Consider the following 18717-nt stretch of genomic DNA (forward strand, 5'->3'; position numbering starts at 1 on the left):
GGGGACAATCCTATGCATGTTTAGACAGGAAAACATGCTGACTGGGGCATGCTGGGAATTGTAGGACTTTTTTCTGTCTAAACATGCATAGATTTGCACCCTAGGCCATTTAATATCTGTGCGCTTTGGGACAATGTTTTAGTGAAGACGGGAGACTCCACCTTTGATACTGGGCGATTTAGCTTTACAGACAAGGGTTCTCTGAGGAGTGCACCCCACCCCTCCTGGTGTTGATGCAATGTATGTGCCCTTCCTTTGCAGTACATCATGCCACAATGACGGATGTTTTGCTACCAATTACATAAACATCAGTAGAAAGGATACGTCTCCCCCTGCCCTCCCCAAATAAAAAAAGGTCTTAACCTGACATTTGAAGGCCAACAGTGTAGTAAGGCACTTTCCTGGATGGGGTTTCTAAGGGGTAGGCGAGCCACTGCCAGAAGACCCTGCCCCATGCCTTTGCAGATCCTGCTTCAGTTAAAGAAGGCACACAATGGGCTTTCCCCCTTGGATTGCAGGGGCTGGGGAAATACTTAGAGGAGAAGGTGCCCTGAAGACTGAGAGGTTCTGTATCATTCAAAGTATTTCTTACTTTTTTATATATGTTTCAGATTTCTTCTTCCTCCCACAATTCTGTCTTTAGTCCATTTGAACCTCAAGCCCCACCCCGTGCCTCCTCCCTGTTCTGTGCTTCAGAAACATGGCTTGGAGACCTTTGCTTTGTTTGCTTACACTTCAGATGTTTGCTGTGTGGCTGTTCTTCAGCTGCTCTGCCTTGAGCAAGGCAGGATAGTTGGATTGTTGGATTGGAACTGATCTCAGGGACTTGCTATTTTGCCCGGTAGCCTACTGATTAGCTTGAATTCTTATCTGCACTGCCAAGTTCCTCAGTTAGGTGTTTGAGCCAACGTTTCTTTTTCTTGCATAGACTTAATTTTTTTCCCCTCCTTGCCCTTTTCAGCTCAGAGAAGAGATTTCAACCGGGAGCAGAGATATTACAAGGTAAGACCTAGGGGCTTATTCACAGTTTTGATCCCTTGGTAATTAGTTTTGAAATTTGGGGCTCTGATGCTGCATATGTTTGTGACAAAAACCTCATCTACATGATCAGGATCTGCATTTTTGTGACCCCACCCCTATGCTTGCTGTGTAACTGGTGTGTGTGTGTGTATTTAGATATCCCTGGTTAGCCAGCTGACCTGCTCGGACTTACACATGCACGCATCCTTCTAGTGCTATAAAACCCTCCTGGGCATGTGCAGAATGGATTGAAGATGTAAGTGTGCAAACACCACTGTCTGCTCTCCAGTTGACAGAGGGAGGGATGACTTTAAAACACTACCCTCCCAGCCAGGCAAATGACTAGAGGCTTTTAAAAAGAAAAGGCTGAAAACTCAAGTAGCCATTGCAAAATACAGTGGGACTTGAAAGCAAAATGTCGGCGCAGTTTCAGCACAGCGTGGCCATGTGCCGGGATGGATTAGAGCATCTGGATGGATTGGCAGCCAGTGGTACAGGGATGTGTACTGGATTGTTTGGTAGCGGTGGGGCTGAGAGTTTGGACTGAAGTGAAGCAGAGATGTAGATCTCCGTGTTCCCTTGGATGGGAGGCTACTGGGATCACCATGTAAGAGTGGATAGAAGTATAATTAAAAACATGGCTTTGCGTGGCATCTTCAGTCAGAGGGCCTTGAGGAGTGGTTTATGGAAAGAACCTTGGCCTGAGACCTTTGTGAGCTGCTGCCACCAAAGTTGATGGTACTGGGCTTGATGGGCCAATAGCCTGACTCTGAATAGGGCAGCTTCCTATGTGGCCTGGTGAAGTAAGGTTAGCGGTCGGAGAGAATGTCCTTTCATAGTGCTCTCAGTGAATTCAGCCAGGCTGGCCAACTGTCTTAAGTGTGCAGTGCTGAGGTGATGGGTTCACGGTATTGCCTTCCCTGGATCCCTCCTCCTCACCCCTACCCCTCTGCCCTTGCAGCAAATTGGCTGTGGTGTGTGCCAAGCGTGCCAGATGTCTCAGGACTGCGGCATCTGCAGTGTGTGTGTCCTACGAGCCAAGAGCCCCGAGCTCCGCATTGGCATCAAATGCCTGCTGCGCCGATGCTTGAAGATTGTCAAAAAGGTACCACCAGCTGCTCCTTGCTTATCCCTCCCTTGGGCCCCTTTCCAGTAATTCTGCTCTTCCTCGCTCTCCCCCTCCCCTTCCCAGTTGCACTTGGGGCTGTTTCAAGCCTTAACGATCTCTCTCTCTCCTCTCCTCCCCTCTCTGCCCCCACCCCCCACCCCCCTTTGCAGGGCCTTGAATGTGGTATGTGTCAGGCCTGCAAGATAACAGAAGACTGTGGTAGCTGTGTTATCTGTTTGCGGAGGCAGAAGCCAGGCATGAAGCGCCAGTGGAAATGCCTCAAGCGCCGCTGCCTTAAACGCAAGGTGTGTGCTTGGCCTGACTAGGTTTTTTTACATCTAGAGGGGGAGGAACCGAAGCAGGATGGATGTGAAAGGAAGGAGCAGGGGACACTAGCTCTTGCATCTGGGGAGGGCGCAAGGCTTTGAGAACCAAGGTAGATAATTAAAGGCATGGCTAAGGATATGTCTGCAGAGGGTGTGCTCCCAGCTTTGCAGTTTTAGGGGACCACTGGGCGCTTGGGTCGACTTCTATGCTGCTTAAGAAGAAAATGCTTCATTTAAAACATGTGGTCTTAATAATACCTTTAAAGTTGGCCTAAAAATAATTTTAAATAAAAAATGTAATACATGTAAATAAAATAAACCTTTATAAAATATAAACATACAAAATACCAAGGGCCAGAATAAAAAGGATCTTAAACCAGACACAAATAGCATATTGAACTGCAACTCCTTCCTAAAAGGAATATGAAGTCTTCAAGTTGGTGCCAAGTTCTTGGGCTTCTTTAAGTAGCGAGTTCTCTAGTGTTGGGTTCATTACAGAGCAGTGCGTCTTTGCATGTCTTTTCTTCATGTGGATGGCATTCTGATCGTTTGTTTAAAATATTTATACCCTGCCTTTCTCCTTTGTAGTCCAAGGTGGCTAACAAAATTGGAATTGTAAAAATACAAAATATAATTGCACAAAAACTGCACCAACCCCGCATTTCTAGCTGTCTGCCAAATGGACTTGTGGGAATTGTACCAACAAGACTAAAGAAGAATCCTCAATAGCTTACTGAGACCTGAGTAGGGTGTCAAAACCTGAACAAGCTGAACAGACAAAGGGCATGTGTCGAGGGCCATAGGAGCGAGCTGGAAAGGCACCATTCATTTTAAACTTCTGTGGATTTTATAGAATTTCATTAATAGAGATTCCACATGATCAGAGACATCTTGGTTAATTACTCAGTGTTAATAGATTAAATCTGCAAATATTTCCTTATAGATGAAAAATGTCATGCTTTATCGTATAGATCTGTGCACATGTTGCAGCAGGCATCATCTGAGATGCATTCCCTCTTGTACATGAGAGAAGGGACATGCCTTTCCTGAGATGGGGCTAGCTACCTATAGTTTTGGTAAGAATTTGTATACAGTGGTTAAAGTGATTTTTTAAAACCTGATGCCTAATTAGTCAGGGCAGCAAAGCTGGTAACATCAATTTTGCTTTTGTCTTTGAAGGCCTTGAAATCCTGGTCAAATAGGTTGTGAAGGAAACAAAGGGAAGGACAGAGGCAAAAACTGTCTTTACCAATATAAATTTGTGCCGATTCCAATCCTCATTTCTTCCTTCTACTGTGCCATGCTTTTCGCTCTTCATCTTGAGTGCCAAACCTTATCTCTTCCTTATTCTCCTCTATAGAGTGATGTATGTGTGACTCACTCAAAATGTGTTATGTCCTCTTCTAAATCTTCTCCCACCAGCCGTGCTAGATAATCACTTCTCATCTCCTAGCCAGAATTCATTCTTTAATCTTAGTCACTCATGCATGGCAAAATAGAAATGTCTTAACCAACAGGAGTGAAGTAGAATTTGAAGGCTGATAAAACATGACTCCTACCCCTTTTATTTGGCTGAAGCACTCTGCTCCTGGATCAGGGAATAGAGCATGTTGAAGGAGAGGATCTGTGAAGAGAAAAAGGACATGTTGGAGTTCTACTGGCTCTATACGATATCTGCACTTGATGGTTCTATAGTATTGTGTTCCACCCTTTTTTTAGAGATTTCCCCATGGCCTACGACAACATGCATTTTCTATTGTCAACAAATGTCTGTGCTTTGTGGGGTTACACTGAGGATTAAAGCTGTTCCTGAGACGATGGTTAAGGTCTCCTGGATTTTCTTTCTCCTTAGCTGTATGCATGTAACAGCAATGAGTGTGTTTCAAACAGTATAGCTTACCTTCTCGTGTGTGACATCCATTGAAGTAATCAGTTTCCCAGCTTTAATTTCAGAGTTGATGAAGATCCTCCATGTAGTAATCTCGTATGGCAGCTTTTGTCTTATTGATGATGATGCTTTCGTGAGATGAAAAGAAGCGTCTTACATTGAGTCGCCCAATGACTGTAAGACAAAAGAACTTTTAAGACGGGGTTTCTAGTGGCCAGGTTGAGAGGATTCTTCACTCTTGAACTCTCTGCCCACTCCATGGAACCAAATCCTGACAGCCCACCAATATCTCATGAGTCATCCTCTTCTTATTTGAATTTTTTTGTAGCAAGGGTAGAATGTGTTATGTAGTGTGACACAGGGGTCTTTGTTCAGAGGTCCTCTCAAAATCAGCCTTCTGTATGTAGGTGGCCTTCGACTACCTAGTTAACTGAGCCTGTTCAGATTCCTCCGAGAAAAAGATGCCATTTCAGGGTAGAAAAGATTCATATCCCTAGATAGGGACATACAGACTTTTAAATTTGCTAGGAATCACTCTGTTAGGCCAGGCTTGTCTGTCTTTCTTTAACTATTAAAATCTCAGCATAAAAACACTCAGTACAAGGCTTATGCATGCTTAGATTCGAACACATGATACATTCAAAATCACACTAAGTTAATGCTTATGCAGAATGAAACAAATCAGCCAGCATACTGGTCTCCTTCCTAAAGGCAGTTAAAAAAAGGGGGTTCTTTGTAAGAGAACTTCTCTCTCATGTCCCCTGGACTGCCTTTTTATATCTTTTAATATTCTGAAACATGCCTACCTTGTTTTCCTTTCCTTTATTTATGTCCCATTAAGCTACATTCCTAAAGATACATTTCTATTGCCAAATCAACTGTGTCTAAACAATAGTACCTTAATGAGATCTACGACTACAGAAACATATGTATCAACATTTCTGAATCCTATGACATGTTACGGACATGTCTGTGACAAAGGAATTTTTCTCCTACTCCATGCTGTTAGTGTTTCTGTGTCTTCCAAAACAAATTCCCTCTTCATATCATCTGAGAAACTTTTTCTTGACCCCTTGTCTGATCATACTCTTGACATTATGGTTCTTTTATGACTTTAATGGTGCTGGACCTGTTTTGGTTTATGCCCTCTGCTCTGGTATCTTCTTCTATCAGATAAGAGCATTGGAAGGTGTAATTATCTATTGCCTATGCCCTGGCACCTCTGTCTCCATCTGGAAAGGCTCAGAGAAAAGATACACTTTCATTCCCTTTGTAATAAGGCTTTTTGTGTAACATTAGCTGTTGGAATTGCATCAATATATTTTAATCCAGAATTTGCTTGGAGGAATCTGATTATTGAATTTCCTAATGGCATAGCTGGGGCAAGGTTGTCCACATGAGTGATGCTAGTATATGGGAGCGCTAGTTTGATTAAACTGCTTTTGCTAAAGGGAGTTTGGCCATGCCTAATGAATCACTTTCATTTGAGAAACTAATCTAGTTATCTGCATGTTACATAACGTCTCCCTCTGCTCATTCATGATGAATTCTGCTTTAAGTGTTGCAGATGTCTCGGGCTTTGACATGAAGTGTGAGATTCTTGAGAGAGAGTGGTCTGGCCAGTCAAATTTGACATGCAGTTCTAACCTTGAAAGTTGCGTACAAACTTAAGCTTGCTCATAGGATGTTGCTTCTGCTTAATGTCTTGTCTGCTTAGCAACTTCACACAGTCATCTCTCATTGTCCAGTCTATGAGCCAGTATATGGTGACCATACTGGGAACATTACTATTGAGATGCTTATGTCAGACCAATTGTCTGTCTCAGTATTTTGTCTTCAGGGATGGTTAGAGAAATTAACAAGCCCTTCATCCCCAATATTTAGTAGATTTATAATGACCCAGTTAGCACGTCACGGCAACGAATTATTTAACCAATGATTTGTGGGGATGCATGCTGTGGGTGAGCTGCTTCCACTTCCTATAAACAATGTCTGATCTGCCCATGGTTTTTTTGTTGGGTTAATTTAGCCCCTAAACAACCCAGCAGTCTGGGTTTGCACATCATGCTCACAAGTTCTGATCGGGTCGATCGGAGGTTGTTTACAAAACATTGTGGGTTAATTAATTTGCTGCCGTGACATGCGAACTGGCCCATAGATCCTTGATGGCACACATGAGTATTAGCCACTGATAATATTTGTCCTCCGTGTGGCTATTAAATAGCACTTTTAAAAAACACTTACAAAGCCATACAAATGTATGCACTGTTCAGCTGGGTTATAGATATACATGTTATAGCAGCTCCCTCTTAATTTCATGGGATGGCCATCAGGTGTTGGGGTGTTGAATGAATAAAAATTAACTCTTCACACCTTTCTGAGGGGGTTTACAGTATGATGTTTACATGGATCTCCTTTCACTTAGCTTTAAAAGGAAGCTCTGAACCACCAGGTTAAGCCTTTTGTTACAAGAAAAATTTTCCTCTTATATTTACCACTGCCTCTGTCTTCTGTGGCCATACTATTACATTTCTGTTAAAATGAAGTGATCAGAATTGTGTACATGCTCCAGATTTGGAAGGATCATAGACTTTTATTGGTTGCTACTCTTTCTAGCATCAGAGGTCCTTTTCCACATAGACGTGTCTGCTGAGTCAGTTCATGAGAAACACTTGCCATCTTGGGACATTGTCGCCCTGTGCAAACTGAGAATTACCCTAGTACCTTTCATATACTTTCCTGCAGCTGCTCCTTGCAGATCAAAATCAGTAGTGGTGGGGAAGCTTGCCTGCTATTGATCCTCATAAATGTTTCTAAGCTTCCAAGGAAGCTTGGGGTTCCCTGGAATACAATTTGGAGAACAGCCTTTTGCTGCTGAGGAGGTGTGGTGGAGAGTGGTGTTCCTTCTAGGAAGACCTTCGCCCTTACCAAGTTCTGTTTCCTGTGACTTCCCTTTAGGCAGCCTTCTCCAACCTAGTGCTCTCCAGATGCTTTGGGCGACAACTCCCTGCATTCCTAACTATTGGCCATGGTGGCTTGGGCTGATGGGAGTTGAAGTCCAAAACATCTGGAAGGCACTGAGTTGGGGAAGGCTGCCTTAAGAAATGAGCATTCTGGAACCGTTGTCCATATGTGTGTGTATAAACATAATATGAATTTGAATTAGCAAATTATGCTCCAAAGAAATCGACCAGACATGTTTTATTCTTATTTTGCTTTATTATACATCACCATCTCAGATCCATGAAGAAATTTACTATATGTCAATATCCCAGCACCTTTTTAATTTTGATAATCACTTAGATATATTATGAGAGTTCTGTGAAAACTCAGATTATTAAGCGTAGATTAGATTTGGCCAAGATGCCAATGTGGATGTTTCTCCTAAGTTTGCCATTTTGGAAGTAGACCAGTGGGCTTCATCCCTTGATGCTGGATTATGGAACTGAATGGTCAGTTAACCAGGCACTGGGTGCCAAGGCCTGTATAATGATCTCATAACTGCTGAACTTTGGAAAACCCCTTGATTGGCCTGAAAATAGGACTAATAAGGTTAGCGAGTTGACAGTTAACTTTTCTTGTGGTAACAGATGTGAGTTAGTGAATACGTAAGCTCCTTGCCTCTGACTCCCATGCAGATATGATGCCTTCTAACTACAGTAAAAATGTCACAAGTAATGTCTTTATACAGACTATTTTCACTTTCCATTCTCATTTCATCATCTGAATTCTATTTTAAAACCCTGTTTTTATTTTAAGCAGCAGGAGAGATGCTTCTGTAGCTTAGCTATCAGCTGTAGTATCTGCCAAGGATATTTGGCCTATTACTGAAGTCAAGGCTCAACCTAGAGCAAAATGGTGACCAAATACAGCTGGATGCTGCACACCTGCCGATATAATGACACTGTGATACTCCACTGCCTTTATTTTTGAAATGCTGGGGTCTGCCTTTATGGAGTATCTTCCCTTATTATTTGGGGCTAGCCTTATCAAAGTATCACGGTTCATCCATACTGTAATAACATTTCTTTACTTCATGCTTTATTTTCCTTCCAAGAGCTCTGCTGTTGCCTCCAGTGAACTTCTGGACTATTCAGGATGGGTTGAGGGCTCCTCTTTCAATATTGCTGTACACATTGTGATTCCTGAGCATAAGTGTTGATGGTCTGATGTGATTCCTAAATTGGGCTCTCTAGCCTATGAGCAGCCTTAAGGCAAAGTAAACACAAAGCATACTCAGGATTTTCTATCCTCCCAATTCTGTGGGAGGATACAAAAAAAGCATAGAATATGGTGCTTAGGAAAGAATTCAGTTTCCTGAGAATCTGAACTTTAATTTTTTAGAGAAGCAAGTTTCTAGCCCTTATGATTGCAAAGTTATACTGTATGCAAAGTGTACAGGCTTCCTGAAATCTCAGAAGCCACAGAGGAAACTGACAGTGCATTCCTAAGGATGTATACTTCTAAGTAAGTCTTATTTAGTTCAGTGGGGCTTAGTGCCTGGTAAGTTGCTACAGAATTGCAGCCTCAATAAAATTTCTAGTGGTTGTGGGTATAATGGCAGTGCCCTGTGTAGCTCCTTGCTTTCAACCATGATGAGGGTGCCCTAAATAAATTAGACGTAGTAAAATACAGTGCAGATGTGATCAGTATGCACTCCTTGTACATATTGCAAGGTTCAGCTTTAGTTGGTGGGGATTTTAGGTTTTTCCCTGTTTAATGCAGCATATCCACAGCCCTGAGTACACTGTCCTGTCTTCTGAGTAATCCTTGAATGCTGTGCTTCTGCTTCTTGTTGCAAACCATCCTAATGTGTCTGCTGAGATTGGTATTGATACTGAATGGCATGGTGCCCTGTAGCTCTGGCACTAACCAGCTCTTGATCCTTCCAGAAAAAAATCCCACCCAAGAAGGATGGCTACAGCTCCAGGAAGCTGACAGTAGTAAGTATCTGTTGTGTTGCCTTCTCTGGGCTTGGCATGTCCTGGCTAACTCCATTGCATTCCAAGTGGCTGTTCTGTTCCATGTTCATCGTTTCATAGCTGTACCCGTGTCGTCTTTGCTTCTGAATAAATATTTCTTTTGCTGCTGCCATGCTTTTCCCTCTTGTTCAGTCGCCTATTACGTGGGGTGGGGTAAGAGTAGTTCTACAGCCTGGCAGGCAGGATGATATAGGGAGCTCCCTTCTCCTTAGCAGTGGCAGCATGCTGATTTGTTAGTTCCTTGTTTGATGATGTGGCTGTGCAAGGTGGTGTGCAGCTGGTAGTGAGTTGGGGCGCAGGCCTTGTGTATGGCTTTCTTTGTATCTGTGAGTTGCTCCTGGGCAGGTGCTTTGGTGTGCTCTTTCCTCCTCCTCTCTCAACTGGGTGCTGTGCCTAATGGCCTCTCCTGGCTCTTTCCCGGTTGACACCAGGAAGCAGCCTCTGCAAAGGATACCATCACCCCAGCACGACGCCGGCAGAAGAAGCCAGCATCGGCAACAGTGAGTGCCACCGCTTCTGTATGTGGTTTCGAAAGGGGGCAATGTGTACACACACCATCTGCGCCAGCCTTCCTCAACTGGGCGCCCTCCAGATGTTTTGGACTTCAGTGCCCATCAGCCCCAGCCAGCATCACTAATGGTCAGGCATGCTGGAAGTTGTAGTCCAAAACACCTGGAGGTCAGCAGATTGGGGAAGGCTGATCTAGTGGGACTTGAGCTCTTCCCCACTCCAGCAGATATCATGAGGCTGGGAGCCAGGGGGTGGTAACGGATGTCATAATGGCCAGTTTATGAGATGGAAGTTAGAGGTTTGGAATCGGGGATTGATTGATTGACTGATTGATTGATTTTCATTTCTATAGCGCCCTATAGCCGAAGCTCTCTGGGCGGTTCACAAAAATTTAAACCCCAAAAGTACAGCATAAAACAATATAAAATATGAAAGCTTAAAACTACAATATAACAGTACAACCAGAATAAAACCTAGCAGCAAAGCAGAGATTTAAAATACAGATTTAAACATCAAAGCTAAAAGTTTAGGAAGCTAAAATGCTAAAATACTGGGAGAATAAAAAGGTCTTTACCTGGTGCCAGAAGGAGTACAACGTAGGTGCCAGGCGAACCTCTCTAGGGAGCTCATTCCACAGCTGGGGTGCCACAGCGGAAAAGGCCCTCTTCCTGGTAGCCAGCCGCCTCACTTCCTTTGGCAAGGGCTCATGGAGAAGGACCGCTGAGGATGATTTTAGGGTCCAGGCAGGCACATACAGGAGGAGGAAATCCTTCAGATAACTTGGCCCCAAGCTGTTAAGGGCGTTGAATGTTAATACCAGCACTTTGAATCAGGCCTGGAAATGGACTGGCAGCCAGCGCAGCTGGAAAAGTACTGGGTTCATCCCCACTCGGCCATGGAAGCTCAGTGGGTGACTTTGGGCCCATCAGACCTTCAGCCCAACCTACCTCACAGGGTTGTTGTTGTGAGGATAAAAGGGAGAGGAGGATGATAATATAAGCTGCCTTGGGTTCCTTGCAAGAGGAAAAAAGGGAGGATATAAATGCAATAAATAAATAATAAATTGCTGCCCTATTTTGGACTAGCTGAAGATTCTGGACCGTTTTCAAAGGCAGCCCCACATATAATGCATTGCAGTAATTCAGACGAGAGGTTATCAGAGCATGGATAACTGTAGCTAGGCTATCTCTGTCCAGATAAGGATGTAGTTGGTATATCAGGCTAAACTGATAAAAAGTGCTTTGTGCCACTGAATTCACCTGTGCCTCAAGTGACAGTTCTGGGGCCAAGAGCACCCCCAAACTACGAACATGATCCTTTAGGGGGAGTGCAACCCCTCCAGAACAGGTTGAACAACACCTAGCCGGGCAGACGAACCACCCACTAACAGTACCTCTGTCTTCTCTGGATTGAGTTTCAGTTTATGGGCCCTCATCCAGTCCATTACTGTGCCCAGGCACTGATTCAGAAATGGTGGACACTTAGAGCTAGTGTGATATTTGGGCCAGGGAGACCTGGCTTTGAATGACCACTAAGCTGACCTCAGATCAGACATATTCTTTCAGTCTAACTCGCCTTGCAGGGTTGTTGGGATAAGATGGGATCGTCCCTTGAGGTTCTTGTAGAATGGTGCGTTACGCCTCTGAGAAAGTCATGGCTGGTGTTAAAAGTCCCTTGCTGCTCCCTTCGCTTTGTGCATCTTTATCTGTTCCTCTTTTCCCCCTTCTGCTCTGCCTGCCAGGATGGGTCTCACCCCAAGGCCCAGCGGGCCCCAAGGCAACGCCACAAGAGGCTGTCTGCAACACCACCGGTGTCCACAGTGAGTGTGTGTGTGTGTAAAATCATGAAGCCAGTGGCCTTGTGTAACTTTTCAGTCCTAGCTGAGCTGAAGTGAAGGCAGCTGTCTCATGGAAGGTCAGCATGTACTCATCGGGGCTTTCATTCTCTGCTCATTTGGGGTCTTAACTGCAGGAGAGTAACAGTGGAAACTCCTGTTGGCTGATTGCTGTCGCTGCATTATTTAGTGAGGGGCCAGTCACACACAGTTTGCAGGAATGCAAATTTGGATGATGCCATTTGCAACCTGCAAATGTGTCTGCTTTGGCTTGCTCCAAGTGGATCTTTGTTAGGGCATGAGTGGCCAAGCTTCTCTGGCAATGGTACTGTAAGTCAAACCCGAAATATGGGATGGTGGTCTTCTAGTGCACGTCACAGTAAACATACTTCCAGGCTGGTTTTGCTTCTCGTCTGCTGAGTCAGAGAGCAGGCACCAGCACAGTGCTGGAGAGGTGGGCAAGCAGGGGTGAAAGGCCATAGCCACATTCAGAGGGCCCTCTCCCTGTTAAGGTGTGCCACCAACTCTTGCTGCCGATGACTGCCCCTGACAGGCTTGCTGTCCTATTTAAGATCTGTGTGCTCTTAATGTATGAACTTGAGCACACTCTGGGAGAGAACGGAGGACAGGAAGGCCTGGCGTGCTAAGGTCCATGGGGTCACGAAGAGTCGGACACGACTGAGCGACTGAACAACAAAGCTCTTAATGTGCTTTGATGTCATGTCTTAGAACAATAGAACAGAATGGGATGAAGAATTGATGAAGGGAGCTGAATAATAGCAGAGGCAGTTGGGAATGGGATATTATACCAAAGATAGAGATGAGTGATTTGGGGCTAGAGAACACCTTACAAAAACATGGATACTAGCAGGATCTTATTACCTTGTATCTTGCCCACATAATAACTTCAAATGAGGGCCTTGCACTGTCCATCCCTTAGACCAGCCTTCCCCAACCTGATGCCCTCCAGATGTGTGGGATGACAGTTACCATGATCCCCAGCCAGCAGGGTCATTGGCTAGGGGTGAGCCATAGTCCAACACCTTGACCAGTACGAGATGCCACATACAGCTCTTGAATTTGCTTTGCTGGAGCAGATTCCTTCCTTCTGCATGAGATTAACCTGACTGAAAGATTTGAACTTGCCCTGTGACATGAATGTTGTCTTTTCACCTTCCTGCTTAAGCACCTAACTGCTGTGTGGGCTCCTCTTTTTGTTTTCCTGCCCGGAGATGTCAGACAAGGTCCCCTTCTGATGTCTCAGAGTGTGGGCTGCCTTCACTCTTTCATTTTCTTTCCTTTCTTCATTTCTTCGGCTGTCAGGAAGGGCCTCTTCCAAAGGCCCAGCTGGCCCCGGGCTGCCGCCACCGGAGGCGCTCTGCTACCACAGTGAGTGGTTTGCGTGTTCCTTGGCCTGCAAAGATGTTTGTGCTACTGGTGCAGGCTTTGGGGGTGGGTGGGCAGAGGAGGTCCCCTGGATGCTGTGTGTGAACAAATGGGGTGCCACTGAAGTGCAGTTCATGCACCTGTATGGGCTTTCTCTGGTTGTATATCTTACATGGGGAAGGTTAGGTGTGTCTGAACTGCCTGTGGACAAAGGTATGCTGTGTGAACAGTAATAATGATTATATTGATTTCTTCTGATATGGGCTTATAACCACGCAGTTCCTACTTTCTTATTTTGGATCTGAGTCCAGATTGTAACTAGCTTGTTGACTGCTTGGCTGTTCTTTCTGCTGGTTGGAATTTTTAGTTGGGTAGTGTGTGGAGATGCTCCTTGTCAATGAACTTGGGATGGTTTTGAGCCTGGGATGGTTTTGACAATGCACATGTTACAAATATGTGCACAAAATAAATCGTAAACCCCCAAAGTCTTAAAACCGAATGTATGGGAAACCGCCTGCTTTACACAATTTCTTCCAGTTGCAGAACTTTAGGGAGTTTGTGTGCTAGACAGAGATGTAACATTTCTGTAAATTTTGAAGCCATGGGGGAAAAAACATTTTTTCTGGGGATTTTCTCCCAATACCCTCCCCTGACGTTTGGGGAAAAAATGAGACATATATGCAATACCAAGGTGGCGTACATAAAAGAATCCTATGCATGTTTACGCAGAGGTAAGATGCACTCTGTTTAGTGGAGCTTACTCCCAGGTAAGCATGTATAGGACTGCAGTCTCAAAAGTATCATAGAATCATAGAATAGTAGGGTTGGAAGGGGCCTATAAGACCGTCGAGTCTTATAAATGCCTTATGTATAAATGCCTTACAGTGCAATCATACATGTCTCTACTCAGAAGTAAGCCCCCTTGAGTTCAGTGGGACTTACTCATTTTCATTCATTCATTTATTATATTTCTATACCGCCCCATAGCCGAAGCTGTCTGTGCAGTTCACAGAAATCAAAAACCATTAAAATACATTATATAAAACCATTCACGTAATAACATAGAACAAATAACACACACGACAACAACAAATATCTAAAACAAAAACAATCAGCCAGAGACACTCAAGAGATTCACTATATGCTGCCAAATGCCTGAGAGAAGAGGGCAGTTTTAACCTGGCGCCAAATGACAAAGTTGGCACCAGACGGGCCTCATCAGGGAGATAATTCCATAAATTGGGAGCCACCACTAAGAAGGCCCTCTCCCTTGTTGCCACCCTTCGAGCCTCCCTTGGTGGAGGCTCCTGGAAGAGGGCCTTAGATGCAGAGGTCCATGGGGTCACGAAGAGTCGGACACGACTTAACGACTGAACAACAACAACAATAGCGTATGGGTCGGTTCATGCTGGGGGAGGTGTTCCGTTAGGTACTGTGGTTCTGAGCCATGTAGGGCTTTATAGGTCAAAAACAGCACCTTGAAGCATATAGGCAGCCAGTGGAAGCAGGCCAGAATTGGTCTTATATGTTCAGACCTTCTGGTCCCTGTTATCAGTCTGGCTGCCACATTTTGCACAAGCTGCAGCTTCTGAACCGTCTTCAAAGGCAGCCCTACGTAGAGCGCATTGCAGAAATCTAACTTGGAGGTTACCAGAGCATAGACAACTGAAGCCAGGTTATCCCTGTCCAGATAGGGGCGTAGCTGGGCCACCAGTTGGTGGCCCAGGTAAGTGGATAAAGGACTGCAGCCTTAGCTTTGTACAAGCAAAATTGTGAATATACCTCAAACTAGAGAGAGCTATGAATTGTTGTACCTTACACTACCTAAGCACATGTATTTTAGTTATTGCCATCTGAGAAGTGATTGGGTGGGTGAAGCTGAAAATAAAACCCACATTTTTTGGTAGGAAACAAAAGAATATAGGCAGATATGGTCACAATATTAAGGACTAGCAGCATACTTGGATATCAAGTTAAAGCTGTTTGACAATACTAGAAACATTGAACTGTACATTATGTACAGGAATTATCATTCTCTAATGCAGTAGATTATTTTACATAAAACTGTTCATCCTACACAGTTTGAGTGAGTAAAATTTTGTCTTAAAACCTTGACTTAAAAAGCAGTTTACTCATTCCAAAAGATAAATGATTTCAGAATCTTTTTCCAGTGTTCCCCCAAATGTCCAGTTTTTCCTGAAAAAAAAATAAATCCTGGAGCAGGGGGAAATGGGGGAAGAATGGTTTTCATCCCCCAATTTTTCTGGGGTTTTTTTTGGCCTTCACGTCGCTAGTGTCAGTTTGCATATTCTCTTTGTAAACCTATACAGTCTGTGGGGATTGCTTTGTTTGGATGGCTTTTGTTATTACTTCCTTCTGAGTCCCATAGAAGGTTGATGCAGTTGTTTGCTTTTTGATGCTAGTCATAACTGTGTTAGAATCTCGTTGTAAAGGATTAAATTTGTCTAGTTATGTAGGAGTTAGGAAAGGCAGCTCAGCCCTGCCTCAAACCTTTCTTTTCCTGGCCACCTTCTCAGCCCTGCCTTGCTAACATATGGGGTTCTTCTATGCCCACATCCAGATAATTTAATTTCTGTTTTGTGACTGCACTACCCTTGTTTGTCTCCCTTCTCACTCTAGAAATGGAAACCTACCATGGAACGGGATCCTGCAGGCATCCCTATCGTAAGGTGTAGGGTAAGTATGCAGTGGAGGGAGATGGCTCATATGATATTGGCTGAGTGTCTAGTTGGAGTACTTTTTGCGCACATCCAGAGCACATGGATATGTTGTTTTGGTTTGAATGTTTTTCGTAAAGGAAATAGAGATTAGAGCCCATTCTAATCTCTCTTCTTTACATATTCCTACCCCTGTGATTAGGGACAGAATATTTTGGTTCTGCTCCAGTTCATCTAATGCTGATGTTGCTCCAGTTCAAACTGATAATGGCTTGCTAACTAGTTTGGTTGTGGCTCACATGAGAAAGCTTAAATATGATTCCCCATGCAGTGCTGACTTTTAATACTATGGGGGAGTAAGTTAATCCTTTATAACCACTTAGCACCCTCTGCTCTGAGCATGAGTCTTCTTGGGATGAAACCCTCTTGACCCACAGAGCTGAGAGACACTTTTGTGAAGATGCTTTCTTATCTATCCCTTCAAGGCCTTCTCAGAATGTCCTGTACTTGCCTGAACCTAGCTGCACTCGATGATTCAGGCAAAGTCTTAACTGTAAGCAAGGTTTTATCTGTATGCCATTGTCAGTAACCATATCAAGTCTCTGTAGTCCAAACCTATTTACATTGTGCCTTTGCTCTTGGAAAACGAGTGCTCCTTTCTATATTGCAGGGGCCCTTATCACTTAATCGCGAGGGCTGAACACCAGTTTAGCCTAGAGAGTGGTCTCTTACCGATTGATTATAAGCCTCCCTGGGAGCCCTTTTGGGGGCTGAGGAATGACATAAAAACACTTTAAATAAAAAAACAAACAATAAAAAAATAAACTGAGCTGAAATCACTGTGTGGCTCCCTGCCCCTTCTACCTGGGATCCTGATCCCTCCTTAGCTCTTTCCCTATTCCATTTGGTTATGCTCAAAGTCGTATGATGGCTGGATCTTGAGGGGTACAAGGTATGCAGAAGAACCTGAAATGCTGCATTAAGTGTCTTGCAGTGGGAGAAGAACACAAGTATTTTCCGTCATGGACACTTTCTGAACAGGAATGTTCGTTCTGTGAACAATTGAGACTTTGAAGTGCCTCCTTGGCAGTTGCTAATTCATACTGGTTTCTTCCCAACAGAAGAAGCAGTTGGGGGCAGTGAAGGAAAGGAAGAAGGTGGGACGCCCCCCCAAGCATCCCACGGTCAAGCTCAAGAACAGTATGGTAAATATATTTCTCTTTGTCACAGGGTTTGTGTTGGACATGGCCAAGCTGTGACTTTGGGGAACAGGTGAAGTGAGCGATTTGAAGCCCAGCTTGGTGAAAAGCTCTTACTGGTGTGCACCCACACCAGGGTCACAAACAGAAACCTTGACTTCCCTCTTCATCTTCCAGTCATGTGATGGGAGCTGGTTGAGTCTGCCCAGAAGGCTTCGCTCCCCAGACCAGTTAATGTCGCAAGGAATGGGATGATGCAGCTACCTACTTCATAGTGATAGGAATGAGGATTTGGAGTTGAGCCTCTGTTCCTGGACATTAATCTTCCAGAAAAAACTGGGGCTAGCATGGAACCAGCGAGCAATGTCTGCTACTTGTATCGACTTTTATAGAAGCCTGTCTCATGCTTTAAAAATTCTTGCAAGAGGCAAAGGTCCTAAGATAGCCCAAACAAGAATACAGGTGCTGGGTTTTTTTATTATTATTATTTTGGTTGTACTCTAGGTGTATTGTTTTCCAACCTTCCCATAATATAAGTTCCTCACCATATCTTTTGGGTACCCAAACGGATTACTCAGATTCTCTCCCTGGGCTTTACATCGCATTCTTTCTGGCTCCTGCCTGTCTTCTTCCTGTTTCCCCACAGCACACTTCCAAAAGCCGTCGAAACCGGAAGTGTGGTGAGTGCGAAGCCTGCCTGCTGAAGACGGACTGTGGTCGCTGCGACTTCTGTTGTGACAAGCCCAAGTTTGGCGGGCGGAACCTCAAGCGCCAGAAGTGCCGCTGGAGACAGTGCCTGCAGTTCGCAATGGTTGGTGCCGCCTCCGTCTGCTCTGCTGTGTCCTCTTACCGCCGTGCCCCCTCTCTCCTCTTTTGCTGCTCACTTGCTTTTCCTCAAACGCGTGTCGTGACTTGCTTATTGCCTCTTTATGCCGGCCGTGGATGTCAAGAGCAGGACTCGCTTTCATTGAGCCCCTAAGAAGCCCTGCATGTCTTTGGTCTCATCCCAGCATTGTGCCTTTCTGGCAAACAGCATGGAAGGCTGCGTGTGTGTGTGTGTGTGTGTGTGTGTGTGTGCTTATGCATGTTGTCTGGATTCCTAATTTAATCTGGCTGTGTTAACCCTTGCCTTGATGGACCAGACCAGTGTCCATTGAGTCCAGCATCCTGTTTCTAACAGCAACCAACCAGACGCCTCTTGGAGAGCTCACAAGCAGAGCATGACCTTCTGTTTCTCCCCCAGATTTTGTTTTCAGGTGTACACCGCTTATGTATATTCCAGTTCCACTTAGCTATCACAAGGGTCTCAACAGCTGGGATCCCTTCTTTTCTAAAGCCTTCTCAACCAATTTTTTTAAAAAAACAAAATATGAAAATTCAAATAAATGTTACAGGGGGAGTGGGGAGAGGAGGAGGAAAGAGAACTCAGCTGCAGTCACCTGCCTAATAAGATGCAATCATGTGAGCATGGCAAGGGATTTTTTATGTGATAGCCAAGTATTTCGATCAAATCTATATTCAGAGTCATACATTATGATGGACAAAGGTGACTTACTCAACTGACGGACCCAAATGCAAGTGCACTTATTTTTTGGAAGTTTGTTTTGTTTTCAATAAGACAAAGCAAAGAACCGCTGATCCAAAAGTGGTTTTTAAAGCTGTCTAAGCAGGTCAGGAGTATCTTTTATGTTAGTGAATTCTGTAAGTGAAATGTGTCGTGTAAAGATATACTTGCTTTTGTGTATGCTGGACCCACCTCCAGTCATCTCGAGATCTGGCACTGAGA

The 18717-nt window shown here is 44.4% G+C and overlaps 1 protein-coding gene across 27 annotated transcripts in view; it reads left to right on the top strand.

The window, feature by feature from the left end:
- The window catches only part of LOC146353400 (methyl-CpG-binding domain protein 1-like), an 80815-nt gene that overhangs the window by 46574 nt on the left and 15524 nt on the right, over window positions 1–18717 (top strand). For 11 of the 27 annotated variants that reach the window (XM_084836370.1, XM_084836381.1, XM_084836394.1 and 8 more), the window contains 8 exons: window positions 962–1002; window positions 1982–2125; window positions 2299–2433; window positions 9235–9285; window positions 9756–9824; window positions 15695–15751; window positions 16854–16937; window positions 17578–17742. In XM_084836370.1, coding sequence (XP_084692496.1) covers window positions 962–1002; window positions 1982–2125; window positions 2299–2433; window positions 9235–9285; window positions 9756–9824; window positions 15695–15751; window positions 16854–16937; window positions 17578–17742 — 746 coding nt within the window. Of the gene's footprint in view, window positions 1–961; window positions 1003–1981; window positions 2126–2298; window positions 2434–9234; window positions 9286–9755; window positions 9825–11575; window positions 11654–15694; window positions 15752–16853; window positions 16938–17577; window positions 17743–18717 lie in introns of all 27 variants that reach the window. The other 16 variants (XM_084836377.1, XM_084836383.1, XM_084836387.1 and 13 more) reach the window with 5 other exon arrangements.

The sequence above is a fragment of the Heloderma suspectum genome, chromosome 2 (genome assembly GCF_057233095.1).
Source record: "Heloderma suspectum isolate Gila_16-S chromosome 2, 16-S_ref, whole genome shotgun sequence".
Taxonomy (NCBI): domain Eukaryota; kingdom Metazoa; phylum Chordata; class Lepidosauria; order Squamata; family Helodermatidae; genus Heloderma; species Heloderma suspectum.